Source organism: Phocoena sinus, chromosome 12 (assembly GCF_008692025.1).
Source record: "Phocoena sinus isolate mPhoSin1 chromosome 12, mPhoSin1.pri, whole genome shotgun sequence".
In the NCBI taxonomy this organism is placed as follows: domain Eukaryota; kingdom Metazoa; phylum Chordata; class Mammalia; order Artiodactyla; family Phocoenidae; genus Phocoena; species Phocoena sinus.
This window is the reverse complement of record NC_045774.1, coordinates 43,639,415-43,650,834: the sequence shown is the minus strand read 5'-3', so window position 1 is coordinate 43,650,834 and position 11,420 is coordinate 43,639,415. Positions and strand designations below refer to the sequence as shown.

The window sequence follows — 11,420 nt, the reverse complement described above, 5'->3', positions numbered from 1 at the left end:
TTATCACTATTATGTCTCTAAAACATTGTTCTCATGAGGTCAAATTATAATTATCACAGATGGCAATTTAGGATGATAGAAGTTGTTTTTCCCCTGCTCACAACACCACTTTTACTGCATCACATAAGTTTGAGAGGGATTGGCATTAACTCTTTTTTAAACATTTGGTATAACTCAGCATTGCCGCCATCTTGTCCTAGGCTTTTATATGTTGGAAGTGTTTTTATTACTAGTTAAATTTCTTTACTTATTGTAAGTCTTTCAGATTTCTATCTCTGACCAGTAGTACAAAGAACTTACATGTTATTTTGTTAGGCAGAGAGTTTACTTAAAATTAAGGAAAAAGTTCATTTAGAGCCTTAAATGGTTTGTGTTTTCACTGATCAATTCTGGATAAGTGCCAGATATTCACTTAGTGTCTGTGTGACTTACACACACACAATCAACCTGGATATCAAGTGCTATTAAAAAAAATTTTTTTTAATCCCAGTAATTTTCCTGAATGTTTTTCTTCTGATTATGTGATATAAGTGGGCAGAGTCTTGTGTACAGTTAACCACTATGACTTCCTTTACAAAATGAGTCTCAGGGTGTCTCTGTAAAGAAGGAAGATTCTAAAGTTCAGTATTGTAGAGCTAAGCCCCATGGACTGAGAAAATTCTGAGGCTTTGGGGGTGGGGGGGACTGGGTAGAGGAGATTGATTTGCAAGGTTGTGGGTAGAGGTGGTGGTATAGCCTCAGAACTTTGGGTGCCTGGATGGGTGGATGGCCCTAGTCTGGACCCAGCTTCTGGAGGTACAGCTAAGAAGAAAACCTTTGACAGAGAGGTGGTGCCTTTCCCATAAGTGGTGCTTAAAAAAATGGGTAAGGGTCAAATACACTCATAATCTTGGCCACCTAGGCAAGTTAATGCTCTTAGATTGTATTACTCCTCCCCAAAATCCACCCTTCAGCCATCTATCACTTTGGGTCCCATTTTGTTTTTTCTATGCTATATTTTGATGTAATATAGTTTAATATTAAATTAAACGTCAAGGGTGATTTATCTTTCTAACGCTCTAAATGAGGGTGACAGGTTGCAGGTTGTGGTGAGGCGATGTGAACCAAAGCAGGATTCTTGCTCTTTCTGTAGAGCACTAAGCATATAGATAGCAAGCACAGGGCATTATCTGTCAAAAGAACAGAAGATGAAAGGAATGAAGGATTATGTGGCAGTCAGGCAACAAAGACCCCAAGTCTATTGACTTCTCCTTCTTAGAGAACAAGATATTTTCAACCACATGACTTTCTTGCCATTTTGGATTGGAAATGAAATATGGCGATTTCTTTCATTTTTCATTTCAACAAACGTCCATGGCACTACTACTAGGTATAAGAGGTGAGGATCGTCAGGGAAGCGTTTAAATTACAAAACGTGTAGGGAGTGAATGCATCTTCTCCTCCAAGCTCAGGGCCAGATCCTGGAGGGCAGAGAGGCCCGGCATTCTGCACCCGGGAGCAGGGCCCTCTGGACACTCGTGGGATGCGATGGCGTCTGTCCCAAGTCACTGAGAAGGGCCTTCACCACCCCCTAGGATTACTCCAGTAATAAATCAACCGAGGACATGTGCAAAGACGGAGCGGTGCTCTGGGGTCCTCCTCTACTGGCCTGGGCCTGCAGAGTCAAGGCTGTCCGCGGAAGCAGCCTTGGTTCTTTCTGGGAGCTTTGGGTGTGGAAAGAGTGCTCGGTCCCAGGGCAAGATGAGAGAAAAGGAGGAAAGAGGGGAAAGGAGATATGGGGAATGGGACTCCATTACTCAGGCTCGACGAGCGCAGGTGAGGAAGTGAGTTCCAAGCTGAGCATCTGCCAGGATGGCAGACAGGTGGAGAGAGTCAGTCCCGCCTCGGCCCACCCAGTTCCCAGGGCTGTCCGAGCCGTACCTGTGCGCGGCCTTCCTTCTCCGCGACGCCCGGGGGATCCCGAGCCGCAGCCTCCGTCCCCGCCCCAGCGGCCCCGGGTCCCCAGCCCCGCCCCGCCCCGCCCCGCCCCGCCTCGGCCTCGGGGCTCCGCTGGGAGCCGGTCGAGCGGCGGGTGCCCGAGTCTCCGTGGCCAGGAGGATGGCCAAGGTCCCGGAGCTGGAAGACGCCTTCCTGCAGGTGCAGGCTTCTCCCCAGGTTTCCCCCGAAGTCCAGGAGGAGTGTTGTGTGCAGCTCCTGAGCAAGGGTTTGCTCGTTTTCCCCGAAGAAAGGGTGTACCTGGCGGCTGAAGCGCAGCCCGGGGTTGCGCTGGGCAGCGGGGAGAAAGGGGACGACCCGGAGCTGCCGGTGGGAGTTAAAGCCGGTGAGTGCTCTGCCGTCTCCCGGGACGTGATTGGGACGCGGATGTATTTTTTACAGGGCATCCGATAATAAAAAGAAACATACCGCAAACGTGCATATATTTCCCCTAGGAAAATGATTGTTAAATAGAAATTAAGTCGAAAGGATTTTACATAGCTCTCCTCTGAACCCCATAGGCCACCCTGTTTGACGCCAAGATACATTTAGAGGCTAATTAATTGATTGTATATTCTGATTTTCTTTATCATCTTTTCAACTTGCAATCAGAAATGCATTTAAGCAATGGTAACTTTTCCTCTGAAGAAGAGGTTGCGGACAATCAAGACAGCAAAACCAAAGCAACCGATCCACACCTCTCTCAGAAGAAAACCATCACGCAGATTATGAAGGATAAAAAGAAGCAGACTCAGCTCACCCTGCAGTGGTAAGACTCGCCCAAGGATACCCTTAAGCACCTGTTGAATTTTTAAAGTCAGTATATTCAGATTCTTTGCTTTTCTCAATTTGCTTCTCCCTCAGACTTTCTTGGAGAAGTTTAAAAGACCGATTAGAAATTCATCCAAAAATTGTTTTCACTGAATATTTGGTATAGAGACATACTCTGGTACTGGTGAAAAATGATCTGCAATACAAATAAAAACCATCACTCTGTTCATTATTGACTAAAACTATAATTTCTTCGAATGTAAGCAATAATGAATTTTTTATTACTTATTTGCTTAACATGCAATCAATTCAGTCCTTATATATTTGTTATTTTTATGTTTATAAAACATGATTCTTAAAAACAACTTAAAAGGAGGAAGGATCTTAACGGTGCCTTTATCCGTAGAGAGCAAATTCAAAATTGTGTATTGGCCATAAGATGAAATGTGTTTGAACTAGAAGACATAGAAAAATCAGTTAAGATGACGCTATTAACTTAAATAAATGTTCAACTACCTTTCACATATGATTTATTACAGTGAAATATCACTAATTGGATTTTGTGGAAAATCTTTAAAAACCAAGAGTTTATCAGTAGGCTCTCTACATATACAGTACATTTTATAATATTCTAAAAGGAAGAGAAATTTAAAGTAAAAACATAATATTAAACTTCTCTATGTAGTGTGAAGAAATAGAACTATAAATTTCCTTCCGAATTCCAAATAAGACGCAAATAAGTAAAAATGTCTACTTGCTGATAAGTTACATGATCTGTTTATATGTAAAGTGTGATCTAAATCTTAGAAAAATACACTAGAAAAAACAGTATCTTAAAAAAACTAGCACATCTTATTTTATTTAAACACTGAATTACAATTTGCATGTAGTAAATTTTTGTAATTATATCCTTAACTCTTTCAAATATTTGAAATATAAACTAAATATCTTTCTAAAATTATGGTTTAACTATTGAAGTTGATATCACATTTACTGGTTAAGAATCTACTAGAGCAGTAAATAGTTGAGCTAATTATCTGAAATATTTAGGACACACTATTTTTCTTAGGATAATTGGAGCTAAAAGGTTTTGACTTCAGATATATTATGAAGGTCTTTTGAATGATCACTTGCATTATTCAGTTCAACTTGAATGAATGGAAACAAACTTGGGTTTTTATTTTATAAATGTAAATGCATTACAATTAAAGAAAAAAGTCATACCCAAAATTAACATTATACTTATGTATAGGATTTTTCAGTATTTTGAAGACAAAAATAATGCCTACACCATCAAAATAGCCAGGTGAAAAAGTGGGCATTATATGCGTGTCATTAAAATATAGTTTTAAATAGTTGAATATTTCTCAGTAATTTTCATATTTTTTGAAACTATAAAATGTTGTCATTTTGTTTGAATTCTCCATACTCTCTCTTAAAAAAGTGTTACATAATTAAAAAAAAAATAGCCTAGGTGAGTTATTTACCTTCTGATAAGGTTATAGATTATAGCGGGGATGTTAAACAGTAGAATTGAAAATTAAAGTGAAAAATCTGCCTAACTTCAATTTTCACCGTCAACTAGGTGTTTGGTTTTATGTATGCAAATTTTATTGGTTTTGATTCATTTTTTCCTTTGTCATAGAAAAATGGATGTCTGATACTTTACCTGCTTAGGAAACACGTCCTGTAGCTTTTATCTCATGCACCTTGGGAACGTGTTAAATCAGAGATCTAAAGAGTTTAGAAGAGTTTCACTCAATTTTAATCTGAATGCATATTCTATATTGCATTGCTCTTGTATAGTAGTAATTATGATTTTACTATACATAAAAAGAGTATAAGTAAATTTTAGCCAATATCATCTACTGAAAGGTTAGAAAAATTGAGAGTAGAGTCTACAAGTTCTGATTGCTGTTCAGATATTTATAACACTTAAATATATGTTATTACATTTATATAAATTGTGTTTAATTGCAATTGCAGGCATCCAAATTAAATGGAATTACTTCTAAATTTTCAAGGTTTATATAATTATGTTTATAATATGGAGCTGAATTTATATGTCATGTTTGGAGGCATCTATAGAGAATAACAGTATGTTTCAAGTGTACAGGATCTTTTAGATAATTGTAAGTACTGATTACAGTAAAAAGTGTAGAGATAGAAATAGATCGGTACCATTTCGAACTTAAGTGAAGTTAATTTACTCTTATGTATTTTGCAAATAAATGTATCACCATGCTTCCCTAACTATTCAGTGTTTGGAACTAGTTTGTGAAAGAAAGTAAGAGATTATAGACATTTGCCAACCTGAAGCCTGGCAGCCCTTTAGTGTTGAGAATGTTATTTTTAAAAACCATCACCTTCAATTTCACTATTCATATTTGAGTATCACAGAGCAAAGTGTGATGAACAGGGAAGACTTACACAGAAGTAAGAGAATGTTTAGTGTTGAGAATGTTATTTTTAAAAACCATCACCTTCAATTTCACTATTCATATTTGATTATCACAGAGCAAAGCGTGTTGAACAGGGAAGACTTACACAGAAGTTAAGACCTATTCTTTGGGATGTGGACCACACAGGAGTGGTTTTGTCTTAGCCATGGTATTTTAACTGCACTAGCAGGTGTTCATTGGGGTTCTTGCTCTTCTAACTTTAATCCTTGTGATCATATTTTTAATATTATCCAGAATAAAAGAAGTCTACTCATGTCTGCTCAAGAACTCATTGGTATAGAGTCTGTATTCAAAAGGAGCATTAAATCAACGTGAGAGGGGAAAGGAAAGAAGAAATAAAGAAAAGGTTTGACCTAATTCTTTGCCCTTTTTCTTAGGCTTGAAGAGAATTACATTGTATGTGAAGGAGTTTGCTTACCACGGTGCATCCTTTATGCACACTATTTAGATTTCTGCCGGAAAGAGAAACTGGAGCCAGCCTGTGCAGCCACCTTTGGAAAGGTAAATAACACATATTGGCTATAATACCTTACAACTGAAGTCATGTCAGGCAGACAGTATGGAAACAAACTTATCTGTTCAAATTCTCTTATAGAATATTAAGAATCTGTTTTGTAAGTGAAATCTCTTGGCTGTATTTGGAACTATTATATGTTTAACCTAGATGTTACCTACTATTTGTTTTACCTTGAATTACTATATGCTTTGAATATGAGAACCCTGGCTATTAGAAGATTTAATGTGACCTTAAAGGAAGCTGTATTTGAGCAATAATATTTCCTTTCAAAGATGGATACATTAAAGAGTATGGTATGGCCTGTATTGAGAAGCAGAATTAAGTGGAGGTGACAAGTATCTTGTTAATGTAATTGGTGACTGTGTTTATTCTATTTCATAAATAGTTCTCCTAATTCTCCATTTGCTCTAAGTATATTTACACTCCAAACTCCAAGATGTCGTGATGGGATTGGTTAAATTTCTCTCATTTAAAAACATCCCTTTTTACCCAACCTGTGTGGTTAGGATGGGAATCTATATAGCTGACATTCCTGTACTTACATATGTTGATCTCATTTTAAGAATCAGGAAACAATGTCAATCTCTTGGGAGAGCCTTGTTCTTTGAGATTCTTGTCTTGCTCTATTATCTAAGAACCAAGGATATCCCAGAAAAATTGTAAGAAGCTTAGATCTCAAACATTGCATCTCTTATAAACTGAAATCCAAATTCTAACCTGTAGAGGGACTCGTTGTCTAGAAAATAATGATTACTATGGTCTGGCTTCCCAGTTTTTTTTTTTAACTAAAATAATTTATTAATTTATTTTGAAAACCTATCATTTACAGGAGACAGTGTGATAAGGGCATGGTAATCCAGTGATTTAGGTGCTAGCCTAGACTCTAATTTGTTGCAAGACCTGAAAAGCACTAAACTTCCTCAAAACTCAGTTCACTCATTCTGTAAAATGAGGAGGCTGCATAAGACAACTTCTAATATCCATTTTAGCTTTAATATTTTATTAGTGCCCCTTATGGCCGTCATTCTTAACTGTTTGGGGAGCCATAAAACACCTTGAGAATCTGATAAAAACTACAGAACCAGTCCTCAAGAAATTAACACATATTAATACACAGAGTTTGCCATGGAGCCTTTAGAAGATCATGTATGGATCTCCTAAGATTCAGGTTAAAAGCCCTGTTTTATGTAGAAGAGACTTTTGTTCTTTAATCAAATGCTAACTTTTAGGCAATTTAGAGAAAGGAACGTAGAAAAGAAAAAGTTTCAAACACGGCTTTGAAGATCTGGCAAGGCAAAGAAAATTTCCATGTCCTTTCAGGGTTGGAGGTAGATACTTAATTGTGGGTAAATCTCTGCAAAGAATTACTATAAAGAAACCCAAATCTTCCCACAAAGCACATACATGAAGTAATAATTGCTTTGGCAGTAACATCAAGCAAGAGCAGATATTGGTATGATCTGCTTTGGACATTGAGCAAAGGGCAGTAGAACAATGTCATCAAAAAAGCACCTCCCTCCCTTTGCTGAGGTGTCATTATGTATCAGTATGTGTATGATATTATTTTTTCCAGACTAAATATTTACTCAAAGTTCAACATTTGCTTTCTATAATTAATTGAATATGAGAGGCTTGCAACAGAAACACACACTTTCTAAAAACTAAAACAATTGACTTTCTTTTTAGACAATTCGTCAAAAATTTCCCCTCTTGACGACTCGGCGGCTTGGAACAAGAGGCCATTCAAAGTAAGGCACATGGATGAGCACATTTCAGATCTGTACATATGATGCATTGTATATGAGGACTAATGCAATGTGAAACAAGTATTGTCTTTATCAGTGAATAGAACTAGGTATTCTCTTCTTAATAAAGCAGACTTTTACCAACTCTAAGACCTAAAAAGAAAAATAAGTGGATTTTAGAATAATGTTTAAAAAGCAAAACTTACACAGAAAAATCATATTATTTTTTCTGATGAAATAATCTAAATGAATCATTTTTATAATCTTAAAGCCACGACTGAAGGTACCAGTGTCATGAAAGGGAAATACATATGGCTACATAAGTGACCAAATGGAATCCACAACACTTCCAAAGAGCAAGGCCAAAGCCAGGGGTTGAACATGGTCCAGGTTCTTCCTCTGGTTTTTTCCCAGATAATAATTTCTTTATATTCCCCTCTTTTCCCTTCAAGACAAATGCCATGCCCATATGACTTAATGGAAATATAAATATAAAATAAGCAGTCATGAATTCTCTCTCTTGATAACTTTAGCTTTACTTATCTCTTGTGGCAACCCCTGTAGAACCCCCAGTTACAGGTTCATGTTCACCCATTATTTCTTCTGTCCACTGTGTTTTTAGTTGTTCCTTTCTTTCTGTCTACAAACATATCCAGATCTCTTCTGTGTTGATAAAATAAAATCGTCTCAAACCTGCTATACTCTTTGTTATTGCTCTGTTATTTTTCTTCTCTCTGCTATTTCTTGAGAGTAGCTATCTGCTCACTTGCCTTAGCACTGATCACATGCCTCTGTCCTGTCCATTTCTTTAGCTGGGCAAAAACTCAATGGCTTATTTTTACTGTTACTGATCTTCCTAGGCACCTGTCTAGCATTTGAACCTGCTGATAATGTCTTCTTAAAACAAATGCATAAAACTTCCCCTACAGCTTCTCTGTTGCAACACTACCAAGTCCTCTTCCCTCTTCTGCCACTTATTTTCTAGTTTGTCCAGTGTCTCCTTCGGCTCTAACATCCAGTTCAGCATTGTCCAAAGAAATATAACATGACCACATATTTAAATCAAAAATTTGTAGTAGCCATATTAAAAAAGTAAGATGGAACAGATGAAACTGATTTTACTAAGTTTTATTTAATCCAACATATCCAAAACATGATCGTTTAACCATATAATAAAAATTAAAATTATTAATGAGATATTTTACATTCTTTCTTTCCTACCAAGTGTTTGAGATCCCGTGTGTATTTTATACCTACAGCACATCACAATTCAGACTAGTCACATTTCAGATGCTTAATACCCACATGTAACTTGTGGCTATTCTATTGGCTAGCTCAGTCTTTTGGCTCAGTCACTTGCCAAAAGAATAGATCCTAATTTATTATGAATTCTCTTGAATCTCTCTCTCCATTCTCACTTTCAAAAACTGGCCTTGACTCTGTCTTTTTAGTCTGTTCAATACCATTCTTCCAAACTGACCTTCCGAAGTTCAATCATTTCTCTGTCATCCTCAGACATTTTCACCTGCTCATGACAAACTTTTCTCACCTTGACATTCAAGGTCCATTATGATTTAGTCCCAAACCATTTTCTTACCTTATTATCTACTTCTCACTTTTCAGCATGCAGCCTATGCTCTCACCAATTGATTGCCCAGTCCCCTTTGCTTCCCTCTCAACCACCACTGTTTTGTTCATGCTATCTTCCTCCATGAAAAATGCCCTTTCCCCTAGAGGTGTGTTGAAATCCTATCCATTTAAAAGAATGTCTCCTGAACTTCCTCTTCTTTTGAATCTTTTCTTGGCCTCTTGATGTTTTGTAGGCTTTTCTTTGCACCCTCATAGCAGTTTTTGATACCTACCCTAATGCGAAATTAACTTATCTCCTCCCCTTAAAAGGTGGTACTTTGAGGACTGAGACTTTGTCTCACCCATTTTCATACTATTTCTGTGGTCTGTTACATAATAGATTATCAATTTATGTCTATTTAATTGATTCCTATTAATGTGAATAGTATTGTGGCCTGAGAAATGAAATGCCAGATTGAAAAAGACAAAATTGGCTCATTCCTTCTAACCAAGTCAGCTTTTTTTCAAAGTCGAATCAGTTTAACTGCCTAATTTCTACTGAATTGATTCCTACTGACTTGTGTAGGTAGAGAAAAGATTAGATAGTGTTTGAGATAGCTAGATAGTGGAAAGAGAGGCAAAGCAATGCAGAGAAATCCTCTTCACAGGATCTACAAGAGGACAGGCAGGCAGGCTGCAGAGAAAGTCAATTAATCCTAGAAGGAGCCTTTAGGATTAGGGATGAATCATTAACCTTGTCCATTGTGACACAATGTGGCTCCAGTGTGTAGGTTTATGTTGTAACAATATGTAGTGACTTCAGGCAATTTGTTTGATATCTGAGAACAGATGCCCAAGAGCATAGCATTAACAATTTGAATTTTTTCCTACTTACCTGATGTGCCATTTGCTTTTTATAACTTGCATATTATATTTTTGGTATTTTCATATCATGGGGAAAAGTTTTTTCTATATGTAAACTAAGTATTTTGAAAGATACGGCAAGATGTAGAGTCTGTGTATTTTGTCATTGTTAATATTCTGATGTAACTATTCTTAGCGAGATACTTTTCCTGATTTTATTTCCAAGAAATACCCTTAGATTTTTTTATCTTGGAAGATAATATATCAAAAGGCAGAGTTGCCTGGTGGTTAGGAGCATGAGGCTTAAAATTGGACAAATCTGAGCTTTAATCCCATATTCCCATATACAACTAGGTGAGCTGTTCAGCTTTTCATCAATAAGTTGGATATGCCATTATCTACAGGTTTGGTGTGAGAATTAAACGGAAAAGTACAGGAATGAATGGAGACATGAATATGCTTTCAACCTCACTATCCCTAATAGTAATGAAATTATTAATAATAATATAAAATTAATAATATGATATTCACAATGCATCCAAAAATCAGCAGTGCAATTAAAAGTTATTATTTACTGAGCAGCACACACACACACACATGCACACAGACACACACAATCTCTAATCCTCACAATGACAATACAAGATTGGAATTGCTGTGTTTTACAAAGGAGGAAACTGCAGTTCAAAGATCACTGACTTGCTCAAGGCCACACAGATACTATAAAATAACAATGTTGGCATTTAGATCAAGGTTTATCTGGCTCTAAAGTTTGTGCTTTGTCACCTGATAAAGCTTCTTCTTTCCTATATCAGTCATATCAACAAAATATTGTTTAATTGAACTTTTGAGTTTTTGAGGTATAAATTTTATTTTTTCTTTTTTTTTAACATCTTTATTAGAGTGTAATTGCCTTACAATGGCGTGTCAGTTTCTGCTTTATAACAAAGTGAATCAGTTATAATATACATATGTTCCCATATCTTTTCCCTCTTGCGTCTCCCTCCCTCCCACCCTCTCTATCCCACCCCTCTAGGTGGTCACAAAGCACGGAGCTGATCTCCCTGTGCTATGTGGCTGCTTCCCACTAGTTATCTGTTTTACGTTTGGTAGCGTATATATGTCCATGCCACTCTCTCACTTTGTCACAGCTTACGCTTCCCCCTCCCCGTATCCTCAAGTCCATTCTCTAGTAGGTCTGCATCTTTATTCCCGTCTTGCCCCTAGGTTTTTCTGACCATTTTCTTTTTCTTTTTTTTTAGATTCCATATATATGTGTTAGCATATGGTATTTGTTTTTCTCTTTCTGACTTACTTAACTCTGTATGACAGACTCTAGGTCCATCCACATCACTACAAATAACTCCATTTCGTTCCATTAATCTGCAAAACATACAAGCAACTCATGCAGCTCAATATCAAAAAACCAAACAACCCAATCCAAAAATGGGCAGAAGACCTAAATAGACATTTCTCCAAAGAAGATATACAGGTTGCCAGCAAACACATGAAAGAATG

At 37.0% G+C, this 11,420-nt stretch overlaps 1 protein-coding gene across 1 annotated transcript in view; it reads left to right on the top strand.

Moving 5' to 3' along the window:
• Window positions 1-1,851: 1,851 nt before the first annotated feature.
• The window catches only part of RFX6 (regulatory factor X6), a 55,429-nt gene continuing 45,860 nt past the window's right edge, over window positions 1,852-11,420 (top strand). Inside the window, exons 1-4 of the mRNA XM_032650862.1 lie at window positions 1,852-2,320; window positions 2,587-2,743; window positions 5,585-5,708; window positions 7,411-7,472. Coding sequence (XP_032506753.1) covers window positions 1,852-2,320; window positions 2,587-2,743; window positions 5,585-5,708; window positions 7,411-7,472 — 812 coding nt within the window. The remainder of the gene's footprint in view (window positions 2,321-2,586; window positions 2,744-5,584; window positions 5,709-7,410; window positions 7,473-11,420) is intronic.